This window comes from Grus americana, chromosome 3 (assembly GCF_028858705.1).
Source record: "Grus americana isolate bGruAme1 chromosome 3, bGruAme1.mat, whole genome shotgun sequence".
Taxonomy (NCBI): Eukaryota; Metazoa; Chordata; class Aves; order Gruiformes; family Gruidae; genus Grus; species Grus americana.
The window spans coordinates 98,737,058-98,754,992 of NC_072854.1; the positions used below are offsets into that span (position 1 = coordinate 98,737,058).

At 38.8% G+C, this 17,935-nt stretch overlaps 1 protein-coding gene across 1 annotated transcript in view; it reads left to right on the forward strand.

The window, feature by feature from the left end:
• HAAO (3-hydroxyanthranilate 3,4-dioxygenase) overlaps positions 1–17,935 on the forward strand; it is a 37,964-nt gene that overhangs the window by 16,214 nt on the left and 3,815 nt on the right. The window contains exons 4-8 of the mRNA XM_054821249.1: positions 1,041–1,147; positions 4,013–4,102; positions 4,803–4,846; positions 16,357–16,502; positions 17,655–17,723. Of these exons, the coding sequence (XP_054677224.1) occupies positions 1,041–1,147; positions 4,013–4,102; positions 4,803–4,846; positions 16,357–16,502; positions 17,655–17,723 (456 nt within the window). The remainder of the gene's footprint in view (positions 1–1,040; positions 1,148–4,012; positions 4,103–4,802; positions 4,847–16,356; positions 16,503–17,654; positions 17,724–17,935) is intronic.

Genomic DNA, 17,935 nt, shown 5'->3' on the forward strand with positions numbered 1-17,935 from the left:
ACTACAAGTTATTAGATGTGCCACAACTGCCACTCGTTATTATCGTCACAAGCTTGAACTGCTCGCAGTCTTTGAAAGGATTATTAGATCCAGTGGGGCCAGCCTTTAAAATGGAAGACATATATGAGACCCAATAGCTTGATGTCATTAAAAGTATTATGACATTTTCAATGAAGAAGCAGATCTACATTTTCAAACCTATAGACGGTGAGATTCTGATAATAGACTTCACACTGGAGAAGTACATCCAGCTGAGATCTTGGCACGTACCAGAAGCATTAATGAAAAGGCGCACACAATATCCTTAGCGGGAAGACTGACACCGGTCCTGGGGAGGCACTATCATTAGTGCGGCTTTGCAGGCACAGAAATTTTAATGACTCGCCCAAACTTGGCCAAGAAATCTGTAGCACTGAAGAACAGTACAGGCTTACCACCTTCCTACGTAGTCAGATAGCTGCTAGAAAAAGGTGTATTCTCAAACTTCAGTAATAGACTTCTCCCGATCAGATGTTGCTTATTCACTTGTAAGTAAGTAGCCCCTCATATTTGTTAATTATTTCCGGAAAGAATAACACTCCTCATCATGCAATCATAGGTGCTTACTGTGTTGGAGGGATACATGTGGTTAATTAGTTTAGACATTTTCTTGAGCTGACAACAAGCTTGCTTTTTATTTCCATTTCTGCTAGTCAGAAATTGCAGTAAATTTATAAATTCCAGATGAGTAACGGGTTAGATTTTAATTTCAATTGTGTCTAGCAATGATGATCAAACCAGGAGGAGAGCACCTGGCTGCCATAGAGGCAGTGCTGATGGCAGAGTCAATGGTCATCATTCACTGACAAAGCAAGAAGCGGTATCTGCTGGGCTGTTGGTACCAAAGTGGGTGCAGCTGCCAAGGAGCAACACAGGAGCAACAAAGAGTAGGGGAAAAGTGGGGCGAGGAGCAGAGGATTTTGCAGATTAGGGGGCAGGGGAAGGGCAACACAAAGAACAAAGGCTGCCTGACGCTGATGCTTTCCCATTTCTTTGAACAGATGTTCCTCCTACCTGCTAGGATACCTCATTCTCCTCAGAGATACGCAAACACTGTGGGTCTTGTGATTGAGAGGGAAAGGTTAAAGACAGAAATTGATGGGCTCAGGTGAAGTATAAACTGTTGGCTAATCTGTTAGGATTTGTAATATAAACTAATTTCTCATGTCAATACAATACTGTATTTTACTTTCCTGATAATTTATCAGATTTGCCCTGGCAATTCTGTACTAATTTTATCCACATGCCTATTTATCTATACACACATAAACAGACATCTCATTTTGCATTTGATTTAGTTAAACAAGGAACACTTTGAAGCGTCTTAAATGCATGTTGTGGTTATAGCTATCTACTTCTATATTGCCTACTGCTATTGCCTTAGGTTTTAAAATATGAGAGTTCTAAAAACACAAATCAAAAAAGATTTTTTTATCAATTCTGGCAAGCAGAACATTAATTCCTTTGTAAGCACTGCAAGCAAAAAGATGAAGAGGAGCTTTCTTGGCAAAAGTGTAGGAAGTGGAAACAAAAGTCAATTTTCTTAACCCCTCTATGTTGTACACACCTCTGCTTAGCTTTTATTGCCTTATGAGAACAGCACCTTCAAAGAAATGAGAGGTTTACTTTGTATTTCTAGTGGGAGCAGGACTAAGCCTTGTCCTGTGGTCATACAGAATTTGTAAGTCTAAGGCAGCAAGTCACAGCAGCAACAGTGGCCAAGTTAGAAAAGCTGTTTTGATGTTAACCAGCTATGACTGACCAAAGAGAGTTTACACCTAATTCATGTAATCTAAAGATTTAAAACTGTGGTAATATCATCTGTAAGGTACTGTTTCTGTCCTTTTGCCTACAGTTTTGATTGTTGCATAGGCGGTGTCACAGCAGGCAGATTGCGAATATGTGAAACTAGAAAGATACACTTTTTCATTCAAACAAAAAAGGCTGAAGAAAGAAAGAAAGAAGAAAGTAAGAAAGGGACCATTCAAAAAAAGACCTGATTGGATTCCAAGCTACAGACAAAGCCAGTTAATTTAAAACACTTGTCCCTTTTTTAACTTTCATTGCAGGTCTGTGGATTGTGAGCATTTGCATTATTAAAAAGATATTTTGAGCTAGGAACAACTGGCCAGTGATTCAGATAACAATGTTTATTTGCAATAAAGGCACATAAGTAGCTTTAGGTAACTTTAAATAAAATAACCTACCTCATACATGAAGGCTGTGAATGATATGGGTTAGAGAGATGCTGAATGCTTTTTAGGGATCCCAGGTAAATCTAGAGATTTGCACTCTAGTATAGTCATGCTTTTGTGGAGAAATTAAACTAAATGCTACCATATGGCTTGCAGGTGGAAAAAAAATTACTCAGATTAACAAAGCACACTCTTAATTGAAAATATCTAATCAGGTGCCTGAAAATAAACCACTTAGAGGTTTTTAGTGCTCTTGTTTTCACACTGACGTGATGAACAAAGACACCTGAGGTTTTGGAAGTGAACAATCATGTAATTCTTTTGAACCCACATTGTCTCTCTGTGTGCTCCTGGGAGAGATGGGGATTTACAACCAGAACCTCTAATCTTCTCAAACTTTTTTTCACTCCCAGCCACCTGCAGCAAAGACTGTACAAGAGGAAGTCATAATAAACTTTGAAGTACGCTGACTCAAGGTCTAATATTACATTAATGCTCCATTATTTATCATGCCTACAAGCCTCAGTCATAAATCAGAGCCCCCAGCATGCCAATTATTGTACAAGTGAAGAATAAGTAGCCTGCCGCAGCGTTTCAGCCTAAGTAATGATTCCATGCGTTATACTACAAGAAAAATGCACTAGCTAATATTAATCCTATGGCAAACAAGTACAGAAACAACTAAGTTTGATGTTATTTGTGTGGTTGTATTCTTTAACACCTAGTAAAGTGCAAAATCCTTCCCAGGTGCAAAGCCTTTTCCCAACGGAGACATTTGCAACATCTCCCTTCTCTATAGATTCTCCCGGTTCAAGATTTGTGCTCGTAGCACACCTTTTCCATACTGGAGGGATTAATAATGCTATTCTCTTCCAAATACCCTGTTTTTGCAAAACCTGAGGAGCCAGAGAGCTCTTATGCATATAGATAGATAAGGCAGACATTAATACACCAATATGCACGGTATAATTATGTAAGCCTTGTTTCCCTCCTCAAACACACATTCCAGTGACTTTAACCCAAAGGACACGCAGGACCTATTCACAGCCAGTCACGATATGAGCGACCGTACTGGAACATCACTCCCTTGCCAGCCCGTGCAGCCTATTTTAAATCTGTAGGTCAATTCTAAATTTGCCATTCCATAGATTACAGCAACCTTGACCTGTTGATCTCAGCACAATTTATTTGTTTAAGACATGAAATAATGCAAGGGAAGCACTAAGATCCTCTTCAGAGGGGTGAGCTAAATGACACTTCCCAAATTTATGCAGCTGATAATCATCTATTTTTTGCAAACAAGTCCATAAGCCACGTTTTTTTCTTATCAGTCCATGCATGGGCAATAAGCAAGCTGACTTTCGTAAATATGAGCATTTATCTCATAGCCGCTTGGAAGCAGTTACTGGAAATAGTATTTGGGGCCACTTATTTTTGAAGTAACTACATCCAAAGGGAGAGTTATTGGTCCCGAGGGACTATGGCACCAATCATTCCCAGGATTAAATCTGGGAAGTTTGCTAAAGGAATTTGGTGACTTATCTGTGGTCAATCAGCAGAACTACAAGGCCCTCGACAGGAGCGCGAGCGCCAACCCCCCAAAGCAGCTCACAGGGAAACCGAAAGCTTCCTTAAATAACCACTCTTGGGAATAAAGTACATCAGGCTTGAGAATAACGTGTTCTTACACACCATCGAGGAGCTATTTTCTTGAAAAGAGTGAAACTGCCTGATCAGCTAGTTAATAAAAGGATTGACTAATGTTGTTACTTTGGCAGATACTATGTTGGAGAATCAACTAACGTCCTCTTTGAAAAATGGTTTCACTGTGAAAATCTCGGCACTCAACTTACACCAATAATTCAAGAGTAAGCTTTTTCTGTGTCAATTTTAAAAGAACAGTTAAAATGATCTAACAGATCAGTCTGTGACTTACATAGTTAATTTTCTATTTATGCTGCATTTTACATAGACTTGTTAAAAGTTAATTGCTGGTCCACAAATTTTTCATCATATCTTGTGTACCTCAAACTCATTAAATCAGATTCAAAAAAATAAAAGAAAATCAAGTGTTTCTCACATACTTTTTGAACAAGTAAAAGCACATTGCTGCTAAGTGCAAGAAGAATGGAATGAAAAATTAACAGGGAATCGATGCTAGGTTTACTAGGTAGAACACTAATTCGGCTTAGGGCTTCTTTCACTCTTGCTTTAATCTAAGTACTTTTAATCGATATTATTCATGGCTAATCAGGACTGTGGCAAATTTGGTAGAGAGCTGCTTTCTAGGAAATGTGTGAATGTCATCAATTAACTAATCAATTTGTTAAATGGTTGCTAAAGGTGAACAAGGAAATTGTTTAGTGACCTGAATTTTAGAGGACTTTCAGACAAACTGTCTGTCAATAAAATAGGTATAGTCCTGTTGAATGCACGTGATAGTAGCTGAGGATCTGGCACATCCATTCTCAGCACAAAGCTTAATGGCCAGTATTACTACCCAGTTTTTGCTAGCCTGCAGAACATGACCATGACTTTTTACTATTGTTTAAATGTTTATTATTCCAGGTTTTTCAATTCAAGACAATATAAAACTGGAAAACCAAATCCAGGTAATGCAAATTGATTTCAGAATTAGAACAATTATTGTATCTGATTGAACAGTAATGATTCTGTCCACATAATCAGAAAAGAAAACAGAAACTTAGTAATTTTATGTAAATTAAAGTTACTTTGGGAAGTAATTCCTTTCATTACTCCAACCACAAAAAAATCCGTATACATGATTGCCAACAGCATCTTGGTTGTTCATGTGATGGCATCATAATGACCTATCAGGTAACTGTACAGTATGAAATCTCAATATCTCTATCCTTGCATGCCATTCAAGTCTTATACTAACAAAATTTGATTTCTGACTGTGCAGAATGAGATTTTTGTGAGGTGAATGTACACACTCTATACCTGCTTGTACTCCTTTACCTATAACTACACACTGTGATCTACTCTCAGGAAATAAGGACACCTAGAAAAAGACACTTTTAGTTCATGTAGGGTCTGATCCGTTAAACATTTTATTTCCATGCTCTCTTGCCCCACTTTTTATTTTGCCTCTCTGGATTGCAACTTCCACACTGGAGCAGATACTCAAGTTGTAACTCCTCTCTTGAGTCTGTTGGACAGAGACATAGGACATAAAGTGACTGTTAAAGAAAACTGATTTATTAGTATCTTTAGGAATCAGATCTGTCAATCATGAGGTTTCCTTTCTGTATGGCAACCCAAGTCTCTGTTGCAAGGACACTTGCAACAGCATCTTCAGTGGGAAACTTGTTTTGCTGAAATCTTAGTCCTGTTGGCCCACAGCTCTACACGAACATCCAGCATGTGCATGATTCGTTGCTATTGTTTAACATAAATTATGTGCCAAATATCGCCCACCTGTCTGAACTATGTACAAAAAACTACACTGTGACCATTTCTGCACCTGCAGGAACTGTTTCTAAGGACTATTTCCAAGTGTTTTAGTTAGGTGCAACCTGGTCAGTTCTGCTGCAGGAACTACCTGGAGGGTCTCCATGACATTGCCAGGATCTTAATCGACACATGGAAAAGTACAAATCAATGTAAGGACAGCAGGAGCTGCCTGTGGGACCTCTGGACAGCCTGAGATTCCCACCTGGAGAGTTCCTGCACCAGTTAGCCAAATGCTGTTGTGAAGGTCACCAGCTCAGTCAATCTCATTGCTCAACTTCACCCTATTGTCTCATCTATGCAGATTATTGACTGGGGGATGTTCTGCACCAACCAGGAAATCTATGGCTCAGGCACACTGCATGTGCACACATGCACAGCCGTAATACCCAGCTACGCTACTCTTACAGCTACGTGACAAACTTGAGTGTCATCCTTCAGTCACACCCATAACTTAAATTCCATAGCTCTTGTCACAAGTTAAAGATAAATTTTAGCTGCCCTCTGTAAGAAGTCTTTGGAACCAGTTGTCCTTAATCTCCATGTTCATTCCTGAATGTCTTAAGTAAGATGAAATTATTTTTATGAATTACTCTATTAGAGACAAAAGTTCTAGTGAAACGTTATTTCCACATCTATCCCATATCTCAGCTTGATAGCCACCATAAAAATGTCACTGCCTGCCATCTCAATCAATAATGGAACAAAAGTTCTTACTCAAATCCTAAAATCAATGAAAGATCTTCTTTGCATTAACATCAGCTTTCTTAAAAATAGTTGACTAAATCATCGTCACCAAAATGAAAAGTTCACAGAAGAATACTATGTATGGGAGATAGCGACCTTACGAGCCCTTGCAATTAGGAAATGGTAGGCCAGTCAAACCCTGCCTGAAAGGCCTTGCAGCTGAACCGGGTTTTGGCATTGGCTCTTTGACTGGCTAGGAAGTGTACTTCTCAGAAAAAGGCCGTGTGTTTCTTACAAACAAAATGTTGTCGTCTCCAAGATCTTACTTTTCTTTATATGCATGATCAAAATGTGTTTAATTTGAGTGTGTCACCTGTATGACACATTCAGGTGTTGGAACTGTGGTTGCTTTTGGGGTTTTGTGGGGGGGGGTTTGTTTTGAGTTCTTTGTTTGTTTTTGGCAGGGGAGTTGGTTTTGGTTTTTTGCAGTTGGGGGGGTAGGTAGGACAGGTACTGTCTCTCCCTGTGTGTTCATATGATGTCTAGCAGAGGAAATATAATTTCAGATGAAGCCTCTAGATGCTGCTGTAATAAAAAAAATATCTCACACACACTATCCTTGTTCAATACAGTGATTTCCAATAAGCATCCCTCACCTCAGTCTGAGCTAAGAGCTTCTATGTGAGTAACAAATTAATTATATCAGTGCAGGAAAAAAAGAACATTAAAGATTTATATTTTTGCAGAAGACTAGAGCTAAAGAACAAACCTGACAATCAATCAGAAGCTATGATACATCTTGACACTTTTTTTTAAATACAGAACTCTGAGAAATTGCTATTGATAAATTCAGTACAGAAGCTTTTTCCTTGTAATTTATTCAAAAGCTATAAAACGGCCAAAAGAGATGCAAGACTTCGATTAAAGCTTAAAAAAATTTTTTTCAAGACAAAAAAAAATAAAGCAAGTAAATGTAGTTATTTTGCTCAAAGCTCAATACATCTTTTTCCCCTGAATGGCTTATTCTCTTGGATTAGCTGCTAAGTCAAGACAACAAAATATTTGAAATGCTCATCTTAACTCTTGCTATAAGCAAAAAGCAGTCAACAAAATTACATGGCAGGCTTTCAGCCTGGGGAACAGCTCCAGTTTTCCAATTTTCAGTTCTCATGGACAAAAGAAGCTCAAAGTTTCAGTGATGTCCTATACATGAGGAAAATGCCCCAGATTTTTAGTTACAGAAGTTTTAGCTAGAAGCTCCTGTAATTGTCAGTGAGACTTGTGTTAAAAAAATAAAATCAAGTCAAACAAAGTTTGGACTGAGATATGAGTAAGCTGGTGATATGATCCTTCTGGAGGCACATCCAACCGATAGAGAAATAATGCCTTGGATTTATTCCCTCAGCATCTCTCTTTTTCCCTTAAGAAGCCCAATTCAACAACCAGCATGACATTTGCAAAGTATAACAAGCTACCACTGGTTTCTCATGATGTTTCACTCAAGACATTTTAATGAGATTTGAGCTGGCCTATGCTGAGGGCTGGGTTTCAGCCTTTTCTTTCAGTTTCTCTTCTGAAAATCCAGAATCCTCTCAGTTTAAGAGTGCCAGCTGAAGCACTCTCAGGTTCATCTCCACATAAGCCTGAGCTAGTGCCTCCCCTTTTTTAGAGAGAAATGGAATAAAATTGAAGAAAAACATCTTGAAAGAAACCCTTGATTGCAGCTCACTCTTAGAGGAAAGCTATAAATGGAATCAATCAAGCTCCAATTGCTTTAAAAAACCACCACATATACAAAACCACCAAGCCACCAAACCCAAAACCCCAGACTTTTTCTTGATTTATTTATAGTTTCTGGCTCAGCCAACACTAGGGCAAGTCCCTCTGAAAGCAAGGTACTCAGAATATATGAAGAGGCAGCAGTAGCTATTAAAAAGATACATTTTTAGAAGAGGTACTCAAATACCATCAGGTAAAATACAATCAGAAATATATATATATAGCATGCAATCCTTAATTGAGGCATCTTCCTGGGAACTGTTTTGTACTGAATTACTAACCTCTTTTGTTACCACGTGTAGAAACAAAGCCTGAGAAAATGCCCCCCTCCTTTTGTCGATAAGGGTGAATATATTAGGATATAGTCTAAACACGGAAGATTCAAGATAGGTTGGTCTGGTTTACTTTATACGATTTTTGACATGAGGAATCGCAGTTATCAAAACTACTCTTGCTACTTTCAGTTGAATCAGACTAGAAGCAAGATTCTCTCAAAGTTTCTATTTCATCCCAGTTTTACAGTGAAGAGGACAAGAGAGTTCAGACAGACAAACCCCAGTTCAGTGACGGCTGAACATTGTTCACAAAAGTATCCAGAAGTTTGAAAGTTCATCCTGCAACGCTCACTGAAATAATCTAGGCTTCTTTTATGTGAAATTTGATGGGGGAAAGTGCAAGAAAAGTCTTTTCCTAAGATAGGCTTGTTTAAAAGTGGTCTACATTAACGGTGTAGGTAGAATGTCAGGGGTTTGTTTATCCAAATTAATCTATTTCTAATTACCAATGAAATTTTAATTCCCATAAAAGCTTTATTGTTAGTGAACATACAGATATATAATACAAAAACCGAGTCCTGCAGTGACTTAAGTAGCGAAACTTTCATCGATTCTAGGTATATCTAGGGTAATTTACAGTCTGGACTTAAAATCTGGTTAGTATTGTTAGAATACAGCACAGTTTGTGATTCAGAGCAGACAAAGCCTAAGGATCTGAATGAGTATGAAAAATTGGGTGCTTTCATCAGTCAGCTGGAGTAGAAACACCATACAGCCCAGGGCATGGTCTATAAACAAGTGTTTTCTGGTTTCAGTAGTGCTATTAAACGAGTTATAAGGGTGAGCTCAGCGCTATAAAAATCAGCTTCTGTACTGTCATCCTCTGTAGGTAATCCAGTGCAACCTCTGTGGACCATATTTGCTGTTCGGTCTTGTTTCACTGGTGTATAAAAACAAGCAGAACAAAAAAGAGGAGAGTGTTAATAACGGAAAATAAGAAAAAGCTAAAGAATAAAGATAACTGGCTAGTGGGCAATATTATGTAAATTAAAGCTACCTCAGAAAAATACAACAAGGAGAGGAAGAAATTCTGTCTTCATTTACACCACAGCAAGTATAGGGCCATTCTTTTGAACTTGAAATAACTGTATAAATATTTGTGCCTTTCTGTTGTGGGTACATTGAAACAATTGTAAAGATACTATCACTGTGGGTTTTTTTTCCAAATAAGAACAATGATTTTGGAAATGTTTTATTTGCTATGAAGCTGTTTAGAAAACTGAATATTTGATTCTCTTTTCTCTCATCTTTTAAGGACTTCCAGCATATCTAAATAGATTGCTCCTTCTCTTCTATCATATGCTACTTCTTTCTGCTTTGAGTACTTGTATTAAAAGAAACAGCATATGAGTTTTTCGATATTAAGGAGCGTTCCTCTAGGGAATTTGTTTTGCAGACAGCCACCGGGAGGTCTCCAGGACAGCACAGTATTCCTACCGATCATTTTAAACTGTCGAGACCCACCATAATTGTACAATTCCCCGAGACACTGTCGCTATAACTTATATCAACAACTTGAATCTACTCCTTTTTCATATCATCCTCGCTGTCTCTGTTCTGGGAAAGACACCCACACGAATACACTGTTCGTCTTTATCCCGACATACCTAAATCCTTTAAGTAACTTCCAAGTCATGTTCCTAGCCCTCCTGAAGCCAAGAGGACATAGGTGGAAGAAGGGAATGCAATTATCTAGTATACACCTCCAGTCCTGTATAACCATGCCACCTCTCACTGGCTTCATCCGTTTCCCCTCCCTTCACATTTAACAACTTTCCTCACCACACCGGTCCCCAGGGAGTATATAACCAGTACCAGAGATGAAGATCTCAGGCAAACCAACCTAAGTCAGCAACATTTAATACACACACAAAAAAAGTAGAATTACAATGTCTGGAGTATGGCTGCTATAAATTGCCATATGAAGACTTCTACTAAATTTTTTAATGGCAAACTACAATGTACCATCCGAAACCCAGGACTGCAGGCTGCACATCCCCTGGAGCCAGGAATGCTCAGAGAAGTTCATTAGGCTCCCAGAGCCCAGAACTGCTAATGACAATAGTCACCAAACAAAAAGTCTCCAGGAAGAACTCTGCTTCTTCCACAATATTCTCAGCTGACCCTCCTCAAAGGGAGGCAGAACATAAACTGTAATCTCCAGGAGCTCTCATAATGCTTCACACCATGGGAGCCAAGCCACTGCTGACCTGTAGTACATAATGTATATAATAAACCTATCAGGGAAATTGGAAATAATGCCCTATAAAGTTGTTTTCCTTTCTGTTCAGACTTTAGTGGAAAAAAAAAAATCTAACATTTTAAAGAGCTCTAAAGCTCGGAGCAGTTCCACAGCAGGTATGTCTTCTCTAATAAGATAACTTCTTTCTTCCTTATGTCCCTAAATGCTCCCCAGATAGCAACATCTGAAACAGAAAACTCACTAATGGAGTCAGTCTGACATTTTCACTAGTGTTTTCAAGGCTATTTAGTAGTAATAGCTCACACGTGCTGTACAAATCCTTGTCTCACAAATGTAGTGAGGTCAGAACACTTGTTATAAGGAAATATCCTATTGCTCTTCTATGGAAGCAGAAGTTACACACAAAGACAGTTAACGAAATGCCCAGTCATATAAAAGGCAGATTCAGAAACAAAAAATAAGATTCCTGATTTTAGGATTGGAACAGTGGTCAGTATTTCTCAATACAATTTATCATTCTTAATTACAGTGACCTAGCTATATTATGAAGAGCCTTTAAACAGAATTATGGCCTAAATCTTGCAATTTGGTTGTTCTAATTTATTCCCTTCCTTCTGGCTGGCGATATCTCCTTTTGAAGAGGCTATATTTCTTTATTACAAAAATATTTTTTCAAAGCTTTCCTCAAACTTCTTTGTTTCAATTAGGGGGGGAAAAAAATTGTTGTTTAGTTTCCAGCATAGATTTAATGACACAAAGAAAAATGTGCCTAGAAATAATTACAGGGACAAGTCATAAATTAGCAGTCATGCCAATTCTCAGGGCATGCTACAAAAACAAATACAGTTACACAGGGAAATGTGTGATTACACCAAGCGAGTGCTGTATTTTCAGCTAAATGTTTCTGCATCTATACTCAACAACAGTGAAATGAACCAACTACCCCCAGAGTAATCAGTCACCGTCAGTGCTTTCACTCTGGATTTTTATATGGAATGAGCTAACTACTTGTTTTTTCAAGCCCAGATGCCTGAAATTACATCCCTCAGTCCACAAGTTTTATTTGCAGAGGTATTAAACTCCTACTAGTCTCATTGACATTTCTGTTAACATTGAGAATAAAGCAGACTTCACAGGAATTAGGTAGGCACATCTGGGGGAAAACATCCCAGGGTATATATTATTGCTGGCATTTGACAATTAAACATGAAATGCTGCAAAACCGTCACATCAGAACTATTCATTATGATACAGTATTCTCTAAAAGATGGAAGGGATGATTAGAAAGTGGAGAGAAATAAATGAATACATAATTCTAAAATAACTTGTGAGCTCCTTATCCCTAGTCTGCATCATTTTACACTCACTTAAAGGATAACAAAACAATGAGGATCTAACTGCTTCACTTTGGATAAAGATGTCTTCTGCTTTTACAGAGGGAGACACCATTTGTAAGGGACTTTCTCACATCCTTGCATGGAGATGGGGCCTCAGCACGCAGGGACAGACTGTTTCTGAGGCAGCACAGTGACTTAGGGTGGAGGGGTTTTCATAATTAGTAAGAACATATAAGGTGATTTAAAGATTTGGAGATTGTTCCGTCTAGAATGTGCTGCCTAGAAATGAAGGATGGCATGTCACTGAAAAATACAGTTTTTCATAAAGCCAACATGTAATCAGTTTGGTAATTGACACTATTTTAATATATTATATTTCATGTGCTTTTTTTCTCTTTTCCTTTACAAAAAATCTTGAAGAAATGAGGTTTGCAAGAGAGCTATGGAAGAGCTTGGGGATGGTAGGGCTCAAGAAACACTCTAGGAGAATGAGATAGTCTGATTTCTTGACAAGAAAGCTTAGACACGTCACTGGGGTAGGGAAGGGGGAGCTTCCATGTAACATGTGAGTTTGGTGTGAGCAAATACACCCACACAGACCTGCTAGGCCAGTGGCAGTCCTCTTTTGCCTGTCCTCTTCATTGCTATCAGAAGTACAGTACTCCGAGCGAGATCAAACTCCTTCCTTAGATAGTCTCTGAGGCTGTAACTACCTGTATGGTCACGGGTGTTCTCTTGCAAGCTGTTCTCTCTGGTTTTGCACAGCTTCGTATTCCCAGTCTCTGTTGTTTAACTGAAATCAACTTCCTCTAAAACCTGTAATTTCCTTTTTTAAATATTTACAGACTCGTTCGATAAACACGATGTATTTTTCAGCTTAACATGATATCATCACATTCTAATTTAAAGCTGAAGAGAGCTATAAAACCCATAAAGAACACATTGCTGTGATATGAATATTTAATGGTAAATGATCTACAGAAGTGGACTTTACTATTGAACTATTTAAATGGATCTCCTGAACATGTAAGAAAATATTAAATTTGTTGTTCCACTTAGTGATATAATACTTGGAGATACATACGCAAGACTTTTAGCTGACTAGCTTAGAATTGCCATCTTCTTACATTTTGCTGGCATATTTTTACCTTTACCGTCATTAAACATGTTGTCTCCTTGCCTCACAGTAGTACTAGAACATAAGAACTCCAGAAACACACCAACTCACACTTCCTGAGATATTGTCGAAAGCCAGTGTACAGACCAAGCAGAAATATATGCAACAATATCTGAATACAAGCCATTAGCCTGATAAGAAACACTCAGTTCCTTTGGAAGCACCAGGCTTCAACTCTGATACGTGTGGGATCGCGAAATATTGGATCCTCCTCATCGTAGCTCGTTAGCTCAAGTTCACAAGAGCTGGGGCACCCGCAGCTTTTGGCATCATGCAAGGGATAAGTCTCAGGGTTAAATGAAGACTCAGTCAAGCAGGCTATTAATAATGTCAGACATACGTCAGGTACTTCATCACAGCGCTCTCTTATTTGTTCTGCAGTAACAGGCAATCAAATCACCATAGTGAGTCACACTAAAGGTTCACTTCGTGCAGACTCAGTTTTCAAAGGCCCGTTATGCTATCACCAGGCAAGTGTCATTAACATCAAAATTGGTAATCAGCTAAAACCCCATCACAGACCAGGGTCCACGGACAAGACAAGTGTCAAAAGACAGCCCTCATCCTGAAGAACTTAAAGTCTAAATTATAAAGTCCACCTTTACTGGGAAGTAAATGAAACTGTTAGGAAGTGCCTGCACATCACAAGCAAGAAAGGACAGCGCTCCATAGTAAGTGTAGCATGTATTACACTTTACAGTGGCCCTAAGTATGCGCAGGTCACTGTTGACTGTTGTCCCCGTTGATCAGCACAGCTGGAGTCAGAGATCACGAGAAAGAGGAAAATAGCAAAATTATGTTTATGGGGAATGAGGGACAGAAGTTAAGCTACAAACTTAGAAGTTTAGAGGTACTTTTCATTGTTAGATTTTGTGTTGCTTCTAGGTCAGAACACAAAACAAGTACTCTGGCTTTTTTGTACCCCAAATTCCTTGCAACTGACGGGGAGCATTCATAGTGCTGCTTGCCTAAAACATCCCAGTGCCCACCCTGGAGACTCAGCTTTTTGTAATCCATTCTCCAGCATGTGGAGTCTGAACTTACTTGGGAGCTTGATGCTGGAATTCCTAACCTGTGGAGAAGATGTATCCCCTTGAGCTGAGCAGGATGCCCACGGCTTCTCAGTATGTGTTCTCTTACCCTATATATAGTAGAAAGCCCTTCCAATGTGGAACTTTCCTGTATTCCAAAAGGCTTTTCTAAATTCAAGAGTGACCTGTTTTATTCTGAAAACAGACAAAAATTTTCTATCATCTTCGTATTACTTCAGAAGGTAAATATTGCTACTATTAATGAAACAAAATATTTAAAAGTGTGTTGGAACACTAATTGCACTGAGTACCTTCTGTTAAAGTGTCTTACTTCTCCTCTGCTGTGTGTGAATATATATCATAATATTTTGTATCTTGCCATAGCCAAAAAACAACTTTCCAATACAGCTATAGTTGAGCATATCCATAATTTAAGGACAAAATATATAAGTATTCCTAATTACTTCCAAAGCAAGTTTGATGCACCTGTGAAAATTAAGGAAAAAAATCAGACACATTGCCCAGTGAAAATAAATCAGCAATGACCTTAACACTACTTTGTAGCAGTATCAAACAATAAAATCTTAATCTTAATGTTTCCAGGCCCAGATTAGAATAAGTCTAATGTAAAGATTTTCTTTTTCCTTCCGGTGCTTCTTAATTTCTCTAGAGGAGTTTACTTTTCAATAAAAGCATATTAAATATTTATGTTAATTTAGAAGTAGGATGCTGGTTTTTTAAAAAAAAAAAAGCTTGAAGGCAAAAAGCTTTCAAACAAAAAATTCCTTCTTTTGCTACAGATTTCTTCAGATTGCTTTCAGTATTTCCTGAGGCAAATCATTTGCAGAAACATGTTGACTTCTTCCATTTAATTTAATATAGGAGAGAATGAATGTGAATGGCAAAACCTGTTTCTACAATAAAAGGATTAGCATCCCATCCAGATTGTCTGGAGTTGGATGTAGAAGCTCCGTGATTTTTATGATCTGTTAAACAGCAGCAGCTTACTCAGTACACTGCTATCCCTTGGATGCACTGACCTTCTCACATGTTGTTCAAAGACTGCATGAAAAAATGTCTTTCCATGAAAAACGGAAACGATACATTCAAAACACTGCAAAACCCGAAATACAGCTTTAAAAAAGAACCAGAACATTGCATAATGAATACACCAATATTTTAAAAAGACCTATTCTACTACTAGTACAGAGACTGAGATTTGGCTGCGGGTGTATTACCTCAATGCATTTGGGAGACAGCCATCTAGCGAGTTTTGCCTTCATCTGGTTGGCATTATTACTTGAAATTACTTTACAGGTGTTCCCCTATGGGATCTCGGAACAAACTGCTAAGGATCTCCAAGGAGATTGTGCTGTCTCTGTACTGCACTGTGAGCTGGTAACTAACTAAAGCTAATTCCATATATCAGCAACACACAGCACAAATCTTGAGTTTCACCAGCTACACTGAAACTGCATTCAGTCCTCCCACTATTTTAAATCAAATCAGTTATGAAGGAGAATTGCTGGAAATTAAATCCAGCTACAACTCTAGGAACACTGCAAAAAAGCCATTTTATTAAATTTAGGGTTGTGATAACCAGTTTGCTCCACCGCAGTCAGTGTGTTTAAAAACACATGGGGCAGAACAAACATAAAAAGCAAGCACTAACTACTTGAAAGATGTAGGGTAAGCTGGTTCTATGGCCTAATTCCACTTACATGGGGATACGTAAGAGGTGACTCAGCAAGGCTCAGAAAAGATACATCAGATTTTACCAGTGCAAAAGCTGATCTGAAAGATAACGAAGAATATGCCAGCAAGAACTAGGTAGTCTATTGCACACCGTTTGACTGCATTTTTACAAGCGTGGATGCACAACAGTTTCAAAGAAGCAACTCCATGAAGATACACAAATAATACGCACGTCTTGCAACCTCAGGTAAGAAGTCCTAATAATGACCATAGCACTGTTCGCTGTTACAAACTGACTTTTGACTAGATATCTGTAACTTGGACCCTTCAAGCTGTAAACAATAAAATGTTTGCAAAGATCAAGGGAAGCAAGCGTCACTGATAGGCCTCTGCCTTGCTTACAGATGAACTCCTGAAAGAAACACCTTTCCCGCTAAATTCCACTTCTGTTATGGAGACAGTTTCCTTCCAAGACTGGTTAAACGATCACCGTGGTGAAATAAAATGGAAGAAATCCTTGAGTATGTTTGGAGATAACTTTGAAACAGAGGTAGGAGGTCTAATTTCTCTGAAAGAGAGGGATATTTTTAAAGGTACAAGATAATAGGCGCCTACTGCTCAGACTGAGGGAATCCAGGCCTGGGAAGAACGTGTCGTCTGCAGAGAAGTTACTCACCCCTGCAGAACAACTCAGTCTCAGCCTGCCCTGCCCTTCGGAAGTGCCCATCTTTGTCCATTGATTTGACCAGCTTAGGGCAGGGGCTTCCTTCCTCAGATACTTCCCTTCACAAAGTCAGCCTGAACCTACTTCCATTTGTTTCCTTTGGGATTAAAACAGCTCGCTCTCTCCATCCCCTTACTCCCCGCCCCCCCATATTTCCCAAACCAGAAACACCAGCATGATGCAAATACTACTCACAAGTGTGTTCAGCTTCCCTATACGTTTGAACGGCATTCTTAGTGCCAAGTCTAACCCGAGTGTGTAAATACACTTTTTTTTCCTCCCCCCTCTACCTACAAAATTGGAAACAAGGAAAACTGGAGGGTACCAGGGCGCCTGGGCTGTGCTGAAGCATTGCACTTCTCGGTTTAGTCAAACACAGTCTAGCTGGCGTGTAAAGGAAGCTGTCACCACTTGATAGGTGTGCCGTATGCACGGTAGTTTACAAAACATATTCTTTCCCTGGGTTACTTGGAGTCACGCTCCGAAGAATCCAACACATTTGACAGCAAAGTGACAGGGAGCGCAGGACTGTCAGGGAGAACACAGAAAGGGCAGATAATGAGAAAAATAAGGTCCAGTCTGCAGCTTTTTTAATGTTAATAGAAGAATCTTTTCTACTTCCACAGACTCTTGACAGGGCCCAGAGTTCATGAGGAGGAAGTGCCTGTTCCAAGAACAGAAGCAGGAAGGATATAGATGCAAAGCTGAGAGTGGGAGGAGGCAGAAGGATAGATAAGTGAGGATGCAGAAGAGCATAAGGAGTGGCAGGTGTGATCAGTTCCCTTTTTATCAGTAGGAATCAATATGAGAATACCAAACGTAATGTGAATTTTAATGTCTGTAAAAATAACATCATCTTCTATGAAGATTTTTCTGTAAAATTAGAATGTTTTAAATGCTGTAGGAAAATGAATATATACACTTTGGTCACTAGGATGAATCCATTACTTTTCTTCCCTGTTTTTTTTTTTTTTAAAGGTCATAGCTTACGGACCAGGAACAACTGAGAAAAGTAAAAAGAATTCAGATATCTGGATATGGCAGCTGGTACGTGACAATTCACACTTGTTAACCAATGAGTTCATGTTTCAGTTCAGAGCAGACTGAACAGTATTAAAGCCTTCTAGCAACAGAAATGAAAATGATTACCTTCCTCCTCATAGAAAAGATCACCAACAGGCACCACCCTTCAGCTTTAAGCTATGATGAAAAATAACTGTAAACTACCGACACCCTAAAAGTCATCTTATGTTGTATGT